This window comes from Microplitis demolitor, chromosome 10, assembly GCF_026212275.2.
Source record: "Microplitis demolitor isolate Queensland-Clemson2020A chromosome 10, iyMicDemo2.1a, whole genome shotgun sequence".
In the NCBI taxonomy this organism is placed as follows: Eukaryota; Metazoa; Arthropoda; class Insecta; order Hymenoptera; family Braconidae; genus Microplitis; species Microplitis demolitor.
In genome coordinates, this window is record NC_068554.1 from 10,336,925 (window position 1) to 10,359,440 (window position 22,516).

Consider the following 22,516-nt stretch of genomic DNA (forward strand, 5'->3'; position numbering starts at 1 on the left):
ATACCTTTTACTTTACATACCTCGGTGGTAGTATTATCAGGTTTACGTATTGTATAAGCATAAAATTTTGGACCACCTGTTACAAAAGATGCAATATAACTTCCTAGACCGTACCCTTCTAATTCATCAGTTAATTCTCCAAAAAAATTTACCTGTTGGTGGTTCATATTTTCCTTCTACAGATACGTAAATACAAGAATCGGTATCGCAGTATAGGGCCCTAGCACCTAAGTTTTCTAAGAAAGTGTATAATTTAAGACGTGTCTGGGCCGTTGTATACGCTGCGATACCAACATTTGTTGTGCGGGAAGGCTTTATAGCATCCTTACTATTAACAAAATTTATATATAATGTATTATCGTTAACTGGTAAAAGCAAACATATTTCAATTTGAGTATAGGTCAAAATTTCCATTAAACGCCCTCGGGTTGTGACAATTTCAGTTTGTGTTAAATTTTCACGCTGACAAAATTTTCCCCAAAAAGAATTCAAACTAAGTTTTGCTACAGCTCGTAGCCCTGCGTTAAATTCAATGTTTTATTTATCTAATTTTATACCTTCAGCATACTCGTAATCTTCAATATATTTATCTTTTTGCTCGTCAGTTTTACAATCTTTAGGGTAGCCACTCGCTTCAGTTTTAATTTTTAAAAAAGTGTTAATGTCTTCCGTAAATATCCCTTGAGACCCTTTTTGGGGGTCAGACTGAGCTATTTTATGCTGCCAAATTTCAAATACTTTTATGATAATGTAACCTTTTTCAACGGCTTTCCTAATCTCATTTACCACCCACGTACCTGTTAAAGCGCGGTCTGTAGGCGTATGATTACAATCTGCCTGTCTTAATTCTTGAGCGCAAGAACGACATAGTGCAAAGAGTAGTCTATCATGAACTCTACATGGTAATATCAGATGATAAAGCTTTGTTGGTGGAAGAACAGTACATTTCACCAACCCTTCCACAAGTGTTAAATTATTATTTTCACCTATCAAAGTCTGGCATTCATCGCCTATAAAAATTTCGGGATGACCTATCGGAAATTTACCAGTTTTACAAATATAAGGGTATAGTGAACATACATCTACATATTTGATTTTTTCATGGCTTTTTATATCGTATAACGTAACAAAGCTTTCTGTACGACCGCCAAAAAAAGCATTTCTAGGATTCAACGGTTCAGTACAAAGTAAGGGATGATCGCGTAATTTAGCTGCAACTTCAGGATTTATAGATAAAAATAAATCGAAATTACATTCCCACTCTTCAGTAAAAGTATAACCTAATCTGCGAATTTTTTCTGACGTAGCTATAGTACAGTCATACAGTCAATTGTAACACATGTTCTTCGCCGGTTCTATTGTTTTTGTAATAACCGTCAACGAGTATTCCTGAAGGCAAATGATAGTTTTTACCGCGCGCAGCATGTGTAATTCTAAAACCGTGTACTCGTTCTTTGAAAATAAGCCATTGAATGGCTTTGTGTGATTGATTTGATGACCATCGATAAGTACCACTGGCTGGTAAAATGCCTATCGTGTCAGGTTTAAGAAAATTACGTCTGTAAATTTTTGAGAAGGCTGATGCTATAGTGGTACATTCCAAAAAGGGGCATACTTTACCACATTTTATAAACATTTCACGAAATAATATACAGGCTCTTCTTAAAACAGTTACATCATTTTGACTATAAAATTTAATTTCATTTTGAAAATTAAAAAAATTACCTTCTTGTACTTTATTATTATACCATTCCATAAATTGCTCGCTTTTTTTAGCAAACATAGTATCAGGTGAAAAATATTTTGCATCAGACATAAACCCTATATAATTTTTATTAGAGGGAGTTTTAAATAAGTACGGGAAATAGCCTTTCGATGCTTCTCTCAAAGGCATATGCAAATAATTAAGACTGTCTAAAAAAACTGTTTCACCTACGCGCATCACAATTATTTTTGTATTGTTTGAAATTAGATCAGGTAATCGTGTTTTCTTTTGCTCAATCATACATTTTAAAACAAATTGCGCATTGAAACTACTAGCGTTGTGTCCAATACATATTATTTTTGAGAATTTAGAATTATTTTGTAAAGCCAAATCAATAAATTTTTCGACAGGTTTTTCTTCAAAAATATATTTACGTTGACCGCATTCAACGCAATTTTCAGAGACGTTCTTACTATCCCAGCAATAAAAACATGTTTTTTGAATAACACACAAATTAGGTACGTGAATTTTTGTAGACTTATCACCTTTTAAATGTTTATTTTGTCGCGTTTCAAAGTCATAAAATAAAAATAAAACTTTTGGAAGCTCTTTTTGTTTAAGAGGGACCATAAAATAATAATGATTAAGTGGTCTTTCGCAACAACAAATCTGACAGTAGTTTATGTTACACTTATGCTCTAGATTATGATGTATGTATCCACAACATGCGGCAAATAATTTCAAAGCATCACACACTGTGAGAGCCTTATTTTTCCCGCGTAAATTAGCTGAAGCTAATTTTAAATGATTCTTATAACATTAAATATTTGAAAACTAGTGATTACATAAAATACACGTTTTTTCAGCTACATATTTACATACAGACGAGGTAGTACAACGTAGAGATTTTTTAGAACACCTATGTTCACGACTAGACTCGTAACCTTTATTACATTGATCGCAAAATGAACGACTTCCTAAAGCACCAGCTAAATTAGTTATGGGCTGATAATGATTAGTATCTTGATAATATAATAAATGTATTAAATGACAAATCGACCCAAATGTTTCTTGAACCATGATGCGTCCGTCGAAAAGTGGTTGAGCCTCTTTTCCAAATGTTAAAAATTCATGCACAACTATCGCTATGCCTTTATGTGTAAAATAACGTTGAAAAGCTAGTATTTCGTTAACACCGCATCCGTTTCTAGGAATCACAACACCACTAGCTTGTAATAACTTAAGAGCTCCTTTTTGTTGTGTATCTCGTCTGTCGTTTATTATATTTTTCCACTTGCGCTGTAAAGAACCCGAGCGAACCTCACCTCTTTCAATATATATTACTGCAATAACTAATGATCGCGGCAAACATAAATTATCCTTATTATTAATAGTTATTATTGATCATTTAATAAGTGTTTCGTGAGTCAAAACTACTTTACCGCAATCCTTAATACCTGAGACAACAGCTGATGTGATAATAAGTCTATCGTCAGTAGTCAGACCGCCTGCACTTTGAGCAACATTGCTTAATAAGCGCCATAAATCATTCACTGGAATACTGTTTGCTCTTGTAAATTTCGCCCAAATAGCCCCAGCTGTGAGCCTTTCGTAATAAATAGTAAAACCTACGTGATCGTAAGGTCTGCATGACCCTGTAATATACGTGAGAACATCGCTTAAAGCACCTTCAACCCATTACATATGATTAGATTCAGTAGCAGGTGAAAGGATCTGATTGTAGTCTCTTTACCTTTAGCTTGAAACTGTATATATTTTTTAACTATTTGCTGCTCGACTATAAATCTTTGACCTGGGGGTTGTACGTTAATGTGGCCATCTACGTTTCCATCATTTTCACTATTGCTATTATAATTATTATTGTTATCATCAGCGTCAAACTGTGTTCATGTTGATGACGAAGAGGTGTATTCCTTTTTTGCTTTTGATCTTGTTGTTATACCACCTGATTGTACACCTGAAAATATAATTTTTTAATATTTAAAACATCCAGGTTACAAAATTTATCTTACTTTTTAACTGGTACTAAAGTATCCAAAATTCTATTATAATTATCAAGCCGCTGACGCCGTATAAAAGGTATGCTTCTTAGCGTTGTGTAAAATACGTAAAAGTTTACGTTGCATAAAACGTCTTGACTCATCACCGTCATCGTCATCATCCGAAATTTATGTGTATTGCGGATTATCTTCCTCTTCTACTACTTCTTCTTCTTCTTCTTCTTCTTCTTCTACTTCTTCTTCTCCTTCTTCTTCTCTTTCTTCTTCGTCTTTTTCTTCATCTTCGTCGGTGACACAATTATCATAATATTGTTGTGTTCTTTCAACCATCAGTTCCTTTTCAGAATTGAATTCACCAGGATCATTCGATTCTTTATTATCTGTTGGAAACGAGACGTACGAATCTTCAGAGCTAGTAGACAACTTACGCTCACGCTGAACCCCTGTGAAATGATCTATTCTTATTGTTTCGCAACCTGGATAATAACCAAGCCATAGTCTAGCCATTTGCGTAACAAGCTAGGTGATAACAGTATAAAACAAATTAAAATATCCAAACAAATTAAAACACTTATCCAAATTACTATATTTCACAAAAATTAAAAACTCACGTCATCAGTTTCGATATTGCTATTAGAGCTATCGTCTAACTGCAATAGCTCGTCATGACTGTATCATTTTAGAATAGAATTTTTACATACTTGATAAATTAAGAAATTAAATTTATCATAAGAGGTATGTGTACGCTTACCGTAGGCCGACAACAAATCTTGTAAACAATTAGCGTCGGCTTTTCGAGTTTAAAGAATGGTTGACATGACTGTGCGTAAAACAACTGTATTGGTAGTTAGCAGCCCTCTTTTGTAACCCCTTGCTAATAAACGATATGATGAAAACATCACAAGGCGGCGTAATAATCTTATTAAACATTCCCACGACAATTGCCACCATTTTTCAAATCTTGTTTCTGTATAGGCTGCCCTTGCACGTGGTGATCTTTCCTTTACATAACATACCAATTCTAAAAGCGCCGTAATGAAAGGTTTCTCATATCGTAAATTATCAAAATTCATATTACTATGTAAGTTGCACAACACTAGGTATCTCGTAATAAACTAAATAATTATTGAATACCCGACAGCTGCAAATAAAATCATACCAAAGAGTAGGACACGTTGTGCTGATGATGCTGTTTTACGCCGCACGTGTTGTTATGACTACCTTTTTATGTAAAGCTGTAGTATTTCATTTCTACCATTATTACGTGTATATAGTTTTCAAGGTCTTGTAAAATTATTGTTAAAAAGAAATTTTAAGTATGTAGGTATTTTGACATGATCCCTAATAATGCATTTACAAACCTGATAGAAAACTCAAAGCCTCATAAAAAATTTTAGATAAATTAGTGTTATTCAAAAGTAGCAATGTATATTGTTATTAATTAATTAATTAATTTATTTTTTTATCAGCTTATATATGTATATATATCCGATAAAGTTACGCACATTATTAAACTATTATAGAAACGTAAATTGAAAATGCATAGTTTGCATTTACATGTGCTGAGGCAATAAATGTGTTAAGAGTTAAAACTTTTATAATCTACAACAATTCTATCCTAAAGCTTGTGACTGAAAGATATCACGCTGCTTTTACAATGGTGATATCTAAAAAACGATCTTTTAACGAAATGGCTGAGGTAAATACCTCACAACAAGACAACTGTGTGCTTCAGTCTTGGGTGAAATTCGATTTTTTATTAACCAGTTCGTATGAACTAAACGAGTCTCGTACAAAGTCTATAACGGTAGGCAGTAGTGTAATGATGGGAGTTCTGGGACAGCAGCACTTGTAGGTTCCTGCCGTACTGACCGAGGAGAAACCGACGATTTGCCTGTTTTACCATTAATACACTCTGTTTTACCGACTGTTTTTACTGGCAGTCGGTATCAGCGCGGTCGGTATGTCCGGTTTTATTAATGTTTTTGGCCATTTTGTGCTTATTCGCGGCCATATTGTGCACATTTGCGGCCATTTTTTGCACATTTACGGCCATTTTGTGCTTATTTGCGGCTACTTTGTTGTATTTTACCGACTACTGAGTCGGTAAGTTTTTACCGTTTATTATCATTGGATATTGACATGGTTCGTGTCTGTGCTGTTTTATCGTTATGGTTCTCGACCATGCTAAGCGTTGTGGACGCATACCCTAGCTGTATGTTTACAATAATTTTATTACGACGCAATTGAATGACGTAACATTCTCGGAAATCTATTTATAGAATGACAAGTCGAAACCTGTTTGATGACGTCACATTCTTGGTATTCTATTTTTTAATATAACAGGTTTTAACGTGTTTAACGACGTCGCATTCTATTTATAGAATAACAGGTCTAAATCTGTTCCATGACGTCTCATTTTTAGTATTCTATTGAGAGCATAACAGGTTCAAACTTGTTTAACGATGTCATATTCTGTTCATAGAATAACAGGTCTAAACCTGTTCCACGACGTCACATTCTCGGAAATCTATTTATAGACCGACAGGTCGAAACCTGTTTGATGACTTCACATTCTCGGAAGTTTTGTTACGACGCAATTAAAACCAGTTTTAACTGCGCAGTTGGCTTTCATTTTGAGGTTAGCGTCCATCTGGAACGTTCTTTGTGACGTCATCGTGCAGGTTTAGACTTGCATCAACCAATCAACATCGATGAGCTTGTAGAGGGGGTAAATGAGAACACCAATAAGGGCAAGTTGATGATGGAGGGGATGAGCACATATAAACGAGCTCTTTTTCCCAGAGCTTAACAGACTCTTGAAAAAAATCGTATAAGTCAAATCTACGTGATTAAGCCTAAAAATCATAACCTTTATATATCATAATTCAGTGTATAACCTGAAAAAAATCATAATTTAGTGTATAACCTGAAAAAAATCATATTCAACAAGTATAAGGTATGTATAACCTCAGAAGTTGTCTTTTATCAATGATTAACTAATTACAATAATTATCAATTAATAAATTTAATTACAGAACAATGGATCTTACTGAAATAAATTTAATTAACCGGTTGGAGGATTTCCTTTCAACACACAGATTCGCAGATCTTCCAGTCGACGAAAAATTTGAAGTTTCGGAACTGAAGATGATCTATACGAAATATGGACCCCGCATTATTGCCACAATCCGTGAGGATTTCAACGTTTTCTTACCACCACGAACGGCGAAGTTTTACGAAGCCAAACCTGAAGAACTTAAAAAACTATGTGTACTAGTGTAACAATCGGTACACCTGAGTCACCACTCAACTGAACCTTAAGATCAGTAATTTTTTCCGTTAATTTTTCTTTTTATATATATATATATATTATAAGGATTAACCTGGAGAATTCGGAGCACACTCACCAAAGATACAATAATACAGAGGTATCCGTACATACGTATATGTGCACGAGTTTTGTACATATGTGTGTGTTATGTATGCGTACGTTGACCATATATAGATATCTATGACGTATTTTGGGCTTGCTCTGAATTCCCACAGAAAGGTATGCGAGTATGAGCGGTCAAGTTACAAGAGAGAGAGATGTAGATAAGAACAAGCAACTAGAAAATAGTACGTCTTTCCTTCTCTATGCACAGCTGCACCACTACGGCCGATCCCTTATGAAGAATCCACCGACTCAATGTCTTCCAGATGTCCCACGAAAAGATTTCTCTGAATCTTCCGCAGCCGCGAGTCCCCTGTCATCATAAAAGTCACCGAAAAGGGCTCAATAAATTTGTCAAAACATTTCCCTGTTCTAGTTCAACTCAAATTTTTACGACCTTTCTATTTTAACCATCTGTTACCAATGGGCCTCACGTCTCCCGCGGATCCTTACTATTTCTTTTCCAATGTAGAAATCTATCTCTTATTTTATTTTATTTTTAATTTTTAATTGCATTTCTCAGAAGTGTCCAAAATATCGGTAATAAATGTTACTATATATTTTGGAGAAACATCGTTTTTACAGAATCTCACGGATTCTTACTTTTCCCTTTTCTACCATAGGAAGCTCTTCTATTTTAAATTTTAATTACATTTCTCGGAATCACCTAAAATATTGATAATAAATGTCATCATAGACACGCAGTCTCTAAAAATTTATATGGTCCCCCACAGAACCTCTCCGTTCCTTCACCTATCACTAAAGATTTTTCATCTCAATTTTGTATTATTTTTAAAATTATATTTTTCTAGAGTATGTAATATATCGATCATAAATGTCATCATATATTCATTACTTTATTTTTAAGCAGTACACCACGGACTTATTTTTCTATTTACATCCTGTTTTCTACAAAATTCCAAGAACTCCCGTAATGAAATGTCATTCTCAGCTGTCTAAAAGAAATCAAACCCTTCTATATTATTGTCTTCTTCGTCTTTAACCTATGAAAGAGGAATCTTCGGCCCCACTTTTCTTTCAAACTTTTTCATATAAAAACCCCGGAAAAATAATCAAAGTCAGTCATTACCGCCGCAACTAAAACCCTTGTCGGATCTATCCGCGAGTAAGACTCACTGAGTTGATTTCGAAATTCGTTCTCGTGACGCTTCACGCCTAGGCAATCGGAGGTCCTAGTTCGATAATCGAAATTCGATTCTTTTATTAATTATCAAAAATTCATTACCGCCGCAACTAAAAACCTTGTCGGATCTATCCGCATCCAAAATTCGTTCTCGTGACGCTCCACGCCTAGGCAATCGGGGGTCCTAGATCGATAATCGGATTTATCCACGAGTAAGACTCACTGAGTCGATTTCAAAATTCGTTCTCGTGACGCTCCACGCTTAGGCAATCGGGGGTCCTAGATCGATAATCGCAACTCGATTCTTTTATTTAAAATACAAATTACGCGACTTGAATTTTATTCTTAAAACCTTTCCTCGTGAGGTCCTACCCCTAGGCATCTGGACTCCTAGGTTGGATACCTGGAGTAAAATCATTTGAGTTCGCGATAAAATTAACTAAACTCTTTCACGTGACGTCCACCGCTTAAGCAATCGGAGTCCTTGTTCGGGAATAGTTAATACTTTTTATAAAAATCATTTAAAGTATATATATATATATATCATCGTAAATTCGCTAGAAAGTAAAGCCGGCCTATCGGTTCAGCGTGCATAACATTCTCGTGACAAGATTTAATCTGTAAATCTCAATAAAAACCATAAAAACATTGTAACCTCCTGTGTACACAAGATTCAAATTGGTGAATCTGAAGTGAGTGTGTGTGCAGGCATATCAACCCATTGGGGTAAGTTCATTATTATAATATTTTGTAAAATTAAATCTGTCAATATACTACACATATTTTTTTTGTAGACATTTGTCTTTTTATTTACTGTCCTTTTCTCTGGCATTCGAGTGCTGGTAATTTAAGTCATAGTAACTTTAAAGTAAGACAGAGAAAGAACACGGTCTTCTCGAGGGCCCATATTCATCGACCCAATATCCCTCTCGCTTCGAAAATCCCTGACCTACCCTAACGCCACGCATGTCATTGAACGGGACCGTCTATAGTACATCCGCTCGGTACAAATAGACAAATAAGTTGTAAAGTGACACGAAATTATAACATTCTTACATCAGCCACGTGATTGTAATTCCTTGGTTGGATGACAGAATAAAAATAATTTCATACATTAATCTATTAATTAATAATCGGTGCTCAAATCCCTATATTCTCACACTAACCACGTGAGGTTCAATCGAACTCCTTGGCTGAGTTATAGAAAGGGGAAAATCGGCATTCTGATATTAAATAATAAATTCCGAATTACCCTTTCGCCCGTCGCCTTCACTCACTTCGATCGTGACACTAGCCATGAAAAGGCAACTTTTTTTGATGTATCTGGGGGGTAAATCCAACAAATTCTAATTTTTATGTATGGAACTCTGAATACTATAAAAAAAATATTCATCCTCATACCAAATTGTATTATTTGTGATTACCTTTTCAATTTAATTATTAATTTTTCATATTTTTTTCAATTAGAAAACTAATTAAGAGGTTATATTAAGATTTATAGTTCATAGGTATAGGCTAATAAATTAATATAATAGTCATCATAATTAAAAGGTTATGTTTATAGTTTATAAGTGTAGACTTAATTTCTATATTGATTGAGAGGTTATGTTATAGTTTGTAAGGATAGGCTAAATTTATGTAATAATTAAGAGGTTATGTTAGGTTTTATAGTTTGTAAGTACAGGTTAAATTGATATAATAAAGAGGTTATGATAGGTTTTATAGTTTGTAAGTACAGACTAAATTTATATATTAATTAAAAGGTTATGTTAGGTTCATAGTTATAAAAATTGACTAAATTCATCAATAAATTTATCAGAAAGATAGGTTAAGAATAAATTTAAAAGGATAGATAAAAAGACAGGTTAAAATAATAAATTTGAAAGGACAGATTAAATGATAGGTTGAAACAAATAAATTATTTACAACAGATTTTTTTTGTTTTTACCAAATATTTTTTTTTTAATATTTGTTTAAATATTATAGTTTTAATATTATAATTAACTTAATAATACGTTATAATAATTGTATTTTTTAGTAACTTAAAGATCAAAAATACATGAAAAAAAATTATACAAAAGATGAAAATTACATCAATTGGTATTAAAAAAATCGGGAAAAAGACAATGAATCAGGAAAAGTACGAAAATGATACAAATTGGTAATAAAAATCGGGACAAAATCACAAAAAATTGGATATAAAAGAACAATAAATCGGGAAAATTGAATATAAAAAACAATTATTAGCATTAGCAGTTTACTGAAGTATGGTTTATGTATGTATTCATGGGTTATTGATTGATTGATTTTATGTATGAGTTATTGATTTTATGTAAGGGGGGTTATTAATATTGGGATTGGATTCAAGAATGGATGCGTGTGATGACTGAAGCCCGGGGTGCCAGATTGTGTAAAATGATAAGCTAGTGATAAAATAACATATAATTATTAGCATTTTAATAATTCTAATTAAGGATAACAATTAATTACCTGTTTCAATCATCGACCAGGTCGATTATTTCCGGAGGAGGGATCTGTTCATGATCACCAGGAATATTGAACAACGATCTCAAATTCGGAAATTCCTTAAGGAGATCATTGAGGAACTTCGAAAGTAGGTAGTTCAAAGTAGTGTTCACGAAATAATCGTTCCGAACAACAAGATCATCTGGTAGTTCAGGTATCCTGAAGTACCAGTATTGGTGTAACGGTAGCATTATCAATTCAGTCGCAATATTGCTAACAATGAAAATCTGCCGTTGCAAGCATTCACTCCCAAAAACTATTGCTTCGATTTGTGATTTCAATATATCGTATATATTAGTAATACTCATGTGTCTTAACCACCGAGCTGGGAACACAAAATCAAGACTGTCCATTTTTTTTTAGAATAAAAAAGATGGCAAGCCTACAAAAAACCGGTTAAAAAAACCGAAAAAATAAAAAAAAAACATATTATTAAAAAATATGAAATGAAGAAAAAGAAAAAAATCTTTATTTTTTAGCACACAAACATACATACACCTGCACACAAAAAATTCACATGCACACAAACATACACATGCACACAAACATACATACACCTGCACACAAAAAACTCACATGCACACAAACATACACATGCACACAAAAATTAACATGCACACAAACATACACATGCACATAAACATACACATGTATACAAACATACACATGCACAAAAACATCGAATGCACACAAAAATTATCATGCACAAACATACACATGCACACTAACATTCACATGCACACAAAAATTAATATAATTAAAAAATTTACATGTGCTAAAAAATTTACACGTATAGAAAAAAATATAAAAATACACAAACATTCACATGCACATAAAAAATTAACATGCACAAACATACACATTCACACAGTCAGACAAATATTCACATGCACACAAAAAATTAATTATTTTGATTTTTAATAATTGATCAAATAAATTATTCATCAATTAAAAAAAAAGCTTACGTTTTTATAAAAATCTCCAACTACGCGTCGACACGATGACGGTTTGGGAATGAAAAGAACGCTCAGAACCCCCTTAGCATATACACTGAGACAACTAGAAGTAGCGACATCTGTATATTCGAGTATGTACTTGCTATACCGACTAGCAGACTTGCAATATCAACACGAGGTTTTTAGGCGGGAATAGTTGGTATGAGTTTGAATTTTATAATTTCATTAAATTGTAAATCATTCAATTAAATTCTTTTAAAATTATTTTTATATCTTATGACTATAAATATTTTTGTAAAATATATGTAATATAATAAAAAATAATTAATTTAAGTATAGGAATTATTTAATTATCAATTATAATTTATTAATTCTAAAGATATTTTTATTAATTCATTAGATTTATAAAAAAACTTTACATTTTTGTTTTATTCTTACAAAAATAACAATCTTCTGTGTATGGAAGTATACAATCAAATTCTCCAAAATCAAGTAAATCTGACAAATAATGGCGTCGGCAACAACGATAATTTTTAATATTTTCATTTGTTTTTAATTTCTCAGATAATTTGTTCCAAATTTGATCTATCTGATCCGATGAATGTTTAATGATAAATTCAGCAGGTAAATTAGCCATGTCCTCTGATGTCATATCGTTCATATTTTGATATAATTGATAGTATATTGAAATTGATCTGGCAGTTGATGCAGTAGAAAAATTTTCAAGAAACCAATTCCTTAAACATCTTACATTATTATAAGTACAGGAATAATAATTATTCTCAGAGTTATGAAATTTTTCATATGGACAAAAATAATTTCCAATGAAATTTTTTAATGATGGACATTTTAACTCCTCTAGATCAATGATCGGTTTTTTATCATCGAGTACTGAATCCAACCAATTTTTCTTCATAGCTCCTTTGACATAAATGTAGGTTATATTTTGTAATATAATAGTAAGTATATTTTTTGCATTCTCGTACGGTATTATACCAGAATTCCAGGCTAATCCATGATGGTAATCAGTTAGCCAATCATTCTGACGTTTTTCCGAATCAGTTAGATCTTCTTGATCGAATGGTGATTTAAAAAGCAAACATGTAGCATCCACCAAATTATCATCATGAATACTAATTGTTGACAATTCTTTGACAATAAAATTATTGTCAGTCGTAAATCCTTGAATATCCAATATCAAAGCCATTTTTAACTTAGTGACAGTCGAAGTATGATGCAAGACAGCTATAATTTATAATTTTATCATTATATATGTTTTTTCACTATCTCACATTCTTATAATGTTATCTACAGTATGTGTCGGCGTCTTCTCGGAATATGCCGTCATCTATTGCGTTGTACTTTTTTCTCATTAAAAAATATAAGTGCTGCCATCTACAATACCGTTAGCGTCTTCTTGGAATAGGTGTGGTTATCTATAGTATGTGTTGGCGTCTTCTCAGAATATGACGTCATCTATTGCGTTGTTTGTTTGAGAAATAAGTATGCTATCATCTACTTCTTAGAAACAAATGTAATGACTTATTCTATAGAAATTTCTCGACTACAATTATTCACTATAGAAAAAATAAATAATTATCATACGGAATGCAATTAATCTATTATTTTTAGTCAAGAAAAAATATTTTTAATTGAAATTATATGGATTTATTTTTTTTTAAATTATTGTAAAATCACCTACAATTATCTTTGAAAATATTTGGGTGTAATAATTTATTGAATTTTCTATGGAAATATCATTTCAACAAATTAAAACTTTTTAAAACAAGTAGAAACCAGTTTCAACTCGTTAAAACTCCATTCTGAAGCAAGTAAAAACGTGTTTCAAACAAGTCGAAACCTGTTTTCAGCTGCTTAAATCTCCATTCTAATCATGCTTGAACTTGTTCCGATCAAGTTGAAACTCGTTGATGACATCATAAGTCTCAGGATTGCATCAGAAAAAGGGGAGAGGGAACTTGTGGCGCCCTCTGGAAAACCGTTAGAAACACGTCATCATTCCGAGAAATGCTGTGTGGCTGATGCAATAACGGTCAGTATTTCATCATCTTTTAGGAGATGTACAGTAGCGCCATCACAGTCGCTCTGCTCATATAAATAGAGGATCGTTGTAAAGCAGTGTTCATTAGTCTCTGAATTGACATCCAGTGAACATAATCTACGTGCTGTGAATTTTCGAAACTGCGACTACGTTTCGCAAACTGTTCTAAATACGAACTATTATTAATAACTTTTATTATTATTAATTCTTACTGTTAATCATTGACTTAATATCAATAATTTTTCTACACTGTGAATTCTTCATAAAAAAACTGTGAAATAATTTTCACACTGTTGAGAATATTTTGAAAGGTAGATATACTTTTTATTATTTTTTCCTGATAACTTTTCTTTATCATTAATTGTTAATTATGTTTATTAGTAAACATCAATATGGAAACGGAAGTTTACAATGAAATTCTCCAAGCGATGGAAAGCGTTGGACGCGGTGTTGGTGGTAATATCAATAATAATATTGAGCAAGTTGAGGTCAACAATAACCGCGTCATATGGAAAGATATTGAAAGTGCTTTCGCCAACCGAATACGCACAGGTATGGTTGTTAATTTGCTTCATCATGATTTGCGTGCATTCCTGCAAGACGCACGTGATCTGATTGTTGATAAATTAGAAACTACACTACAATCAGATGGTAACATCAAAGCGAATGTCATCCTAACCTGCAAATTTATTAAATCAACTGCCAATCAAGAAACAATTGAAACAAAAACATTCAATACGAAAAATGAAGCTATCCTAGCATCTACAGACATCAGTGTGTGGTTTAATGAATTTGTGAGCGATCGCCTGCATGCCAAGGTTGAAGATTTTGAACATCGAGATTCAGGATGGTCACTCCTTGAAATCGGCAACCTTGCTTTGAACATCAATAAATATGTTCCACTCCACGGTGGAAATGGATCAACCTACACTGATTTACCGGAAGACATTAAAAAGAAGAAAGCGGTAATCAATATCTTGAATGAAGACTACTACTGTTTCCTGTGGTCCGTAATTGCTGCTTTTCATCCTGCTCAAGATGGTCGGAATGTGAGTAGAGTAAGATCATATCGACATTATAGTAGAGTACTAAATTACGATGGTATTAAATTTCCAATGCAACTCAAAGATATACCTAAATTCGAAAAACTTAATAATCTATCGATAAATGTATACGGTATTGAGTCGGAACATGTAGAATCTGACGATGAATTGTGTGAACAAAGGCCTAGTGTGATAGTACCACTTTATTTTAGCAAGGAAAATCTAGGTGATTCCACAATTCACCTTCTTATGTTAGAAGTTCAGTCAGCAGACGCAGACATAGATGATAATATCGAGAATAGAATAGCCAGCTTTGAACGTAAGTTTCATTTTACGTTGATTAAAGATCTTTCACGGTTAGTGAGCAGTCAAATTTCAAAACACAAAACACGAAAGTATTTCTGTGATCGATGCTTATGTCACTTCCACGAGGAAATCACATATGAAAAACATCGTCGGGATCGTATTCAAATCAATAAAGTTAGGATCGAGCTGCCGGTTAATGATGAATTGAAATTTAAAAATTTTAAATATCAGGAAGATGTGCCATTCGTTGTCTATGCCGATATCGAATGCATGTTAATACCAAAAGTCGACGAATCTGAAGAACATATACTCCACAGTGTAGCTTTTTACGTACATTGTGCTTACAATGATGCCTTGTCTAGATATGAATGTAACCGTAGTGATAAATGTATCGATTGGTTTATGTCCAGGTTAAAATCATTAGCTATTTCAATTCATAATTTAATTAAATCACCAGTAAAAATGCATCCACTTACAGAACAGGAAAATTTCGAATATAATACATCAAAGAAATGTCACATTTGCAATAAATACCTTGCTGAAACTGACAAGTGCCGAGATCACTGTCATTTTACAGGCAAATATCGTGGACCGGCTCATGTAAAATGTAACATTCTTTATCAACAGTCTCATAACATTCCAATTGTATTCCACAATCTTTCCGGGTATGATTCACATTTTCTTATCGAGTCAGTAGCTAAATGTTTTCCCGGTTCAGTTCAATTATTGCCTATTAATAAAGAAAAATATATCGCTTTTACTAAAAAAGTAGATGAAACAATCATCAGTTTACGGTTTATTGACTCATTTAGATTTATGGCGAGTAGTATTGAAAAGTTGGCATCTTATCTCAATGATGCTGACAAAGTTATTACTCGCAACAGTATTGCTGATCCCCAACAATTTGAATTAGTCACACGGAAAGGAATTTTTCCGTATGAGTATGTAGACAGTTGGGACAAATTAAATTCTACTAAATTACCGGCAAAAAAACACTTTTTCTCTAAATTAACTAATTCCGATGTTTCTGATGATGATTACAAACACGCGGAAAGAGTGTGGAATACATTTGGAATTCAGACGTTAGGTGAATATTCTGATCTGTATTTAAAAACAAACGCACTGCTTTTAGCTGACATTTTTCAAAACTTCCGGAAAAGTTGTAAACAAACATACAATTTAGACCCCTTACACTACTACACTGCACCTGGACTTGCATTTGATGCAATGTTAAAATACACCGATGTTTCTTTAGACTTATTGTCAGATCCTTCGATGCTATTATTTTTCGAAAAAGGTATTAGAGGTGGAGTGGCACAATGTTCCAATCGATATGCTCGTGCCAACAACCCATTTATGGGTAATGAATACAATCCCGCGCGGGAAAATTCTTACATTATGTACTTTGATGTCAATAATTTATATGGGGCTGCAATGAGTCAGTACCTACCAACTGGCTCATTTAAATGGGTTAATGCATCATTAGATTTTATTCTTAATAATCCTGATGATAGTCCCAAGGGTTACATCTTGGAAGTGGACCTGGAGTATCCGAAAAACTTACACGAACAATACGAAGACTTGCCCCTTTGTCCTGAACACTTTCTCCCACCAAAAAGCACATGCACAAAACTAGCTACAACATTGTATGATAAAGAAAAGTATGTTATTCATTATTGCAACTTAAAACAGTGCATCGAATTGGGTATGAGTGTAAAACAAGTACACAGAGTCTTGGAATTCGATCAATCTTCATGGTTGAAGTCATATATAGATTTGAATACAGAGTGTCGTAAAAAATCTGCAGATGAATTTACGAAAAACTTCTACAAACTAATGAACAATGCTGTATTTGGCAAGACCATGGAGAATGTTCGAAACCATACGGATGTCAGATTGGTGAGAAAGTGGGAGGGTCAATGGGGCGCAAGATCTTTAATTGCAAAACCAAACTTTCACAGCTGTACTGTCTTTGGTGAAGACATGGTGCTTATTGAAATGAGTCGTGTCAAGATTCTGTTTAATAAGCCCATATACGTGGGTTATTCCATTCTCGATTTATCTAAAATTATTGTATATAACTTTCATTACAATTACATTAAAACCAATTTTACTCTGGATTAAGCGAAGCTTCTCTACACTGACACCGACAGCCTAATTTATCACTTCACTGTTCCTAACATCTATAAAGTCATCAAACGTGATATTGAACGCTTCAATACCTCAGATTATCCTGAGGTCAATGTTTATAACATACCTCAGGCTAATAAGAAGGTTTTGGGTAAAATGAAAGACGAAAATAATGGCAAGATCATGACTGACTTTGTTGGTCTGCGTGCCAAGCTATATGCCTTCAAAATACAAGGTGAAAATGACACGAAACGGGCCAAAGGTGTGAAAAGCTGCACACTCAAAACAATCACGTTTGATGACTTTGTGGATTGTTCAATGCACCATAAAAATGTAAGTAGAGAGCAACGCTTGATTCGGAGTAAAAAACATAAAGTGTGTACTATCACACAAAACAAGCTTGCTCTGTCTTGGGAGGACGATAAGCGTTGCCTTATCCAAGGACAAACAGATACCGTACCTCTGGGTTATATAAATACTTGTAAAAAACCTATTTTTAAATTGTATGTGTGAGCGAGTACATGTGTGAGTGATCATTTGTAAATATTGTATATAGTGTGTGGGAGGAAATGTAAATATTGCATATAATATGTGTTGAAAAAACAAAACAAAACATTTTTTTTATAATTTTTTATTAATAAAAAATCTTTTTTAAAAAATTATTACAAATCTGTTTTATTTATCCAACTAGTGTGTGTACTATCGAATCCTAACCATTTAACATATAGCTCCTTGCCACGTGTATGAATGATTTTTTCAACAAGATAAACATCTGGATATTTAACTTTGCTGAGTTCTTCTTCGTAAAAGCCACCTTCAATTGGTTGATCCTGGTAATCGATAAGTTTGTACGTCGTTGGATTGGTATTCTTAACCTCCTTAATTGTAAAAATTTCAGTGGTCCAATTGGGAGTGTATCCCTTCTCGAACACATGTTTGTATTTGGTGATGCGAACTTTATCACCAACCTTAAACTTTTTCTTCTTAGTTAATTTCATCACGTTCAGAGGGCGATACACGTTTGTGACTAACTCTTTGGCATTCGCAGCAGTGACATCTTTTGGCTTCATTTTGATTGTTCGATGTTTCGTATCATTGTAAGTAACCACTAAATCATCCAAAATATCTATCCACTTGTAAGTACCACGAACAGTAAATTTTACCCACATTTTATTCTTTAACGTTCTATTGAAACGTTCGCAAATAGATGCTTTAAGATTGCTATAGGTAGAGTACAAATTGATACCGTACTCTTGCATTAGAGCTTTAAAATTACTATTGTAAAATTCTTTACCTTGATCCACATGCAAATTCTTAGGAACTCGACCTTTTTTCAGAACAGATTGCATGGCACTTGTAACATCTTGAGCATTTTTAGTCTTTAGGGGTACTGCCCATGCAAACTTTGAAAAGTTATCTATAATTGTCAATATGAATTTGTGTTGTTTGTTGAATGAAGCATATGCAGTCATATCAACCAAATCCGCTTGCCAAGTTTCATCAATTCCACGAATATCAACATGACGTCTAGGATAATTTCTCCGTGCTTGAGCATGTAGCTCATGAGCCACCGCTTCTTTTATTGTTGACTGCATTTGTGAGTTGTGTTGAATTGAGAGTAATTAGCTTTTTCTGTGCTTTCAGACGTTTTAATAAGTCTAAATTTTGTTCTGTAAGATCACTAATTTTTTTTTCTAATGCTTTCACTTTCATTTCAAGTTTTGAAATGACTTCGATTGTGTTTTCGTTCTCTATTCGTTGATTTTTTCTGTAATTATCAAATTTCGCTTCTAAACCATGAATAATTATATCAATATCTTGTCGCATTAGCAAGCTTCCTTCATTTAATGATTGAACTTCATGTTGAATAATGTTTTGTGCACTTCTCAGAGGAATCGCATCACTAAAGTTTTCAGGATCTGCAATGTTACACAGCCGTTTGTTGTCTATATCAAACTGACCGTCGTCTGTAATTTTAAATCCCGGACCTGGTGGTCCACGACGACCAGTTTTAGATGACTTAGTTTCAGACTGACGTTTAAAAATATCGATACTCATGGCTTGAATGTTAAATTACAAATGATTGGTATTGATTGTTGCATGTCTATTAGTAAATAATTCCTGCTTCACAAAGTTCTTCAATAATAGAAAAAATTTAATTGGTATAGCTAGTATTTCCGGCTGCTTGTGATGCCATCAATAATCTAAGTCTATCAACAATTTCATTGGGGTCATCCCAATAGACATAGTCCATCTTTAGTCCTGCTCGAGGTGCTATTTTGTACTTGGGTAATCCTTTCCCCTTTTTTCTCGGTGACTCAACATATTTTTCTATATACTGTCTGTATTTGATACTGTTATTTTCACGAATACTATTTTCAGCATTATAATTTTTTCAATGTGCATTAGTATTTTTGATAATAGTGCCATGATTTTTAGAATCGTTTGCTGTTATTATGAAACTGTTTGGAGAATTTTTGAATAACAATTCTATTCATCCTGGTGTTGCTGGATAACTCCGATCACATACATGAATTGAATCTTCATCAAACTCAATTTCCGAGTTACCAATCATTAGAGCTCCCTTTAATCTTCGCACACCAGTTTGCATATCTAACGAATGATGTTTTGAATACAACATCTTTAGATATTTTGATATTGAATCAGATTTATCCGCTCTTATTGGTGTGCTTGTTGCGGAAATATTATCTGGCTGAAGAGTCGATTCTTCATCATCCCCCTCAGCCCCCTCGTCACCTGCACTTATTTCGCTATAATCAGGAACAGTCGAATCAATTTTTTTAATTTCATGTTTAAACGTTCTAAAAGTTTCACCGCTTATTTCTTTTTTTATTTGATTCGATGAATCTACCAATTTTTTCAGCGGTTCAACAACAGGCTTAAACATTTCATTGGCCGCAAGTTCATTGCTGTCTTTACTTAACTTAAGAAACTTGTGTTTGTGACGAATTACAGCACTAGCCTCAGCTATCTGCCGCAAGATATCGCTTTGCTTCTGCAACTTTTTACTTTTCATGTTGTTTGTATGAAGATTGTAGCATAACTGAATAATTTACGTATCACAACTATTATTTATGCATATAAAAGTATCAAATCCCTTTCTGTAACGTCCATTATTGAGTTCACTGTCTTTGTCAATCATAATAAAGTTATACTTATCATGATTCCAGCATGCAGTACACATGTCTTTGAATTGTTGATAAGACATGTCAGTGTTGACGTGATCATTGTAGATGTGCTTAAGATTCATCTCATCTTGACGAAAATCACGAGCAAATTCGCATTATCTCGAATCAGATGTTTTGAAATTCGAGTATAAGTCTGACAGAGATAAAAACTATCAACGTCTTTATGTCGTCCCATACAGAAAAATGCTCTGATATGATCTTGTTTTTCGCACGCTACATCATCAAATATCATAACTGAATTAGGTTTTGCGCCTTCAGGTTTGACAACCTGTTCATGATCGTTAAATGGATAGTAACCAACACCTTTTACAGGTTCAATAATATTTTCCAAAAACTTGTACTTTGGTTGATTCAATGATTTTGAATAGACATATATATTTTCAAATCTTAATCCATTTGCATGAGTTATCAGAGTTAAGAGCGCATTTGTTTTGCCGCAGTTGGATAGCCCACAAAAAACGGCTCTCACACTGTTTGGCAATAATTGACCATGACGTTTTTGTGATTTCTTTTCATGTTCCGTGATGTTGCCAAAATTCACAACAGGAAACGCTGTTGGTTGTTTCTCGAACCTCATCTTGACAGCAACTAATAGCTATCGCGAGTGATACACCTTTATAAACCTTAGGGTGACTTCACAATTTTTTCTATAAGTACTTATATTTTTTAGATTAGACATTAGTCATTGATATGACATGCTCGAGTGCAGACGTAAACGTGGTGCAAGCCTCGTAAATAATATTATCAACAAACTGCCATTTGAATTGCACATACCGGGATATCAGTACTGTGGACCTGGTACAAAATTAGCAAAGAGGTTAGCTCGAGGTGATCCTGGAATCAATCCTCTCGACGTTGCGTGTAAAGAGCACGACATTGCTTACTCGAATAACCGAGACAATGCTCGTCACGAAGCTGATAAAGTACTTGCTGAAAAAGCGGTGCAACGATTTCAAGCAAAAGACGCTGGTATTGGTGAGAAAGCTGCTGCGTGGAGTGTAAACAAAATTATGAAGATTAAAAGACGATTTGGTATGCGCCTGAAGAAGCGAAGCAAACAAAAGAATGGTAAAAAGAAGACTGGTAGAAGAAGAAGTAGCAAAAAGCCGCACGTAGCGTTGAAACAAATTGTAACAGCAGCTAAAAAATCCATGCAAGCTGGTGGTGATCCAATTGAAAGTGCTCTCAAAGGAGCTCGTCAGGCTGTCAAAAAATCTGGCGGGAGAAAAAATATACGATTGCCACGAGTTCTACCAGTTCCATCGAAAATTGGTGGTGTACTTCCTCTTTTGATTCCACTGTTTGCCGGCTTATCAGCTACAGGAGCTCTCGCTGGTGGAGCTGCAGCAGTTGCTAAAGCTGTCAATGATTCTAATGCAAGTAAACAACAGCTAGCTGAAACTAAACGACATAATTCTTCAATTGAAGCAATAACTCTGGGAAAAGGACTATACCTACCACCATACAAGAAAGGTATGGGTCTCTATCTACGACCTCATCCAAAAAACATGTAAAGCTACCACATCGAGCTCTCACTGATATCGATATACTGAGATTTGTCAGTATTATGGAAATTCCACATTTTCAAGGTGTTTTTATGAGAAATAATCTGCCTAAATCTGGACCATGGATTAACGAATCAGCAGTCGTCAATCTTGATGACAAGGATGGACCTGGAACTCATTGGGTGGCTTATAAAAAATTTGGAAACCATGTCATTTATTTTGATAGCTTTGGTAATCTTCAACCACCTAGGGATTTAATGGAATACTTTGGTGTTGGTAGCGTGAAATATAATCATAAAAGGTATCAGGAATATAATACTATAATTTGTGGTCATTTGTGTTTAAAAGTTTTGAGTGGAAAGCTATAAATTGGTACTACATACTGAATAGCAATCAGTCATGGATGAATCGTTTACGTTAACGCTGTCAGGAGAGTCCTCCATCTTGGAGGCAAATTACTTTCCTCCAATTAA

General features: G+C 33.8%; 3 protein-coding genes across 3 annotated transcripts; 1 reads left to right on the forward strand and 2 right to left on the reverse strand.

Annotated features, from left to right (window-relative positions):
- Positions 1-3,894: 3,894 nt before the first annotated feature.
- On the reverse strand, positions 3,895-12,995 carry LOC128668832 (rho GTPase-activating protein gacV-like). Its single transcript, XM_053742631.1, has 3 exons — positions 12,643-12,995; positions 4,338-4,395; positions 3,895-4,245 (listed from the first exon to the last, which is right to left on the reverse strand). The coding sequence occupies exons 1-3, from the start codon at positions 12,993-12,995 to the stop codon at positions 3,895-3,897; spliced, it is 762 nt and encodes a 253-aa protein (XP_053598606.1).
- A 1,247-nt stretch (positions 12,996-14,242) lies between these two features.
- Positions 14,243-17,323, forward strand: LOC106694097 (uncharacterized). The gene has a single exon (XM_014444256.2). It carries the CDS (start codon positions 14,243-14,245, stop codon positions 17,321-17,323), a length of 3,081 nt encoding a protein of 1,026 aa, XP_014299742.2.
- A 668-nt stretch (positions 17,324-17,991) lies between these two features.
- On the reverse strand, positions 17,992-19,387 carry LOC103579935 (uncharacterized). The gene is made up of 2 exons (XM_014440028.2): positions 19,037-19,387; positions 17,992-18,918 (listed from the first exon to the last, which is right to left on the reverse strand). The coding sequence occupies exons 1-2, from the start codon at positions 19,385-19,387 to the stop codon at positions 17,992-17,994; spliced, it is 1,278 nt and encodes a 425-aa protein (XP_014295514.1).
- Positions 19,388-22,516: the final 3,129 nt, after the last annotated feature.

Bases quoted from the DNA above. Each gene is read 5' to 3' on its own strand.
- LOC128668832 (XM_053742631.1), bottom strand. From the start codon at position 12,995: ATGGCTTTGATATTGGATATTCAAGGATTTACGACTGACAATAATTTT. The intron at 4,396-12,642 runs GTTAAAATGTCC...AAAATGATACAG, and splicing joins CCGATCATTGATCTAGAGGA to TCATGACGAGCTATTGCAGT. The intron at 4,246-4,337 runs GTGAGTTTTTAA...GTTATCACCTAG, and splicing joins GCAATATCGAAACTGATGAC to CTTGTTACGCAAATGGCTAG.
- LOC106694097 (XM_014444256.2), top strand. From the start codon at position 14,243: ATGGAAACGGAAGTTTACAATGAAATTCTCCAAGCGATGGAAAGCGTT.
- LOC103579935 (XM_014440028.2), bottom strand. From the start codon at position 19,387: ATGAGTATCGATATTTTTAAACGTCAGTCTGAAACTAAGTCATCTAAA. The intron at 18,919-19,036 runs GTGAAAGCATTA...TCACAAATGCAG, and splicing joins TTTCAAAACTTGAAATGAAA to TCAACAATAAAAGAAGCGGT.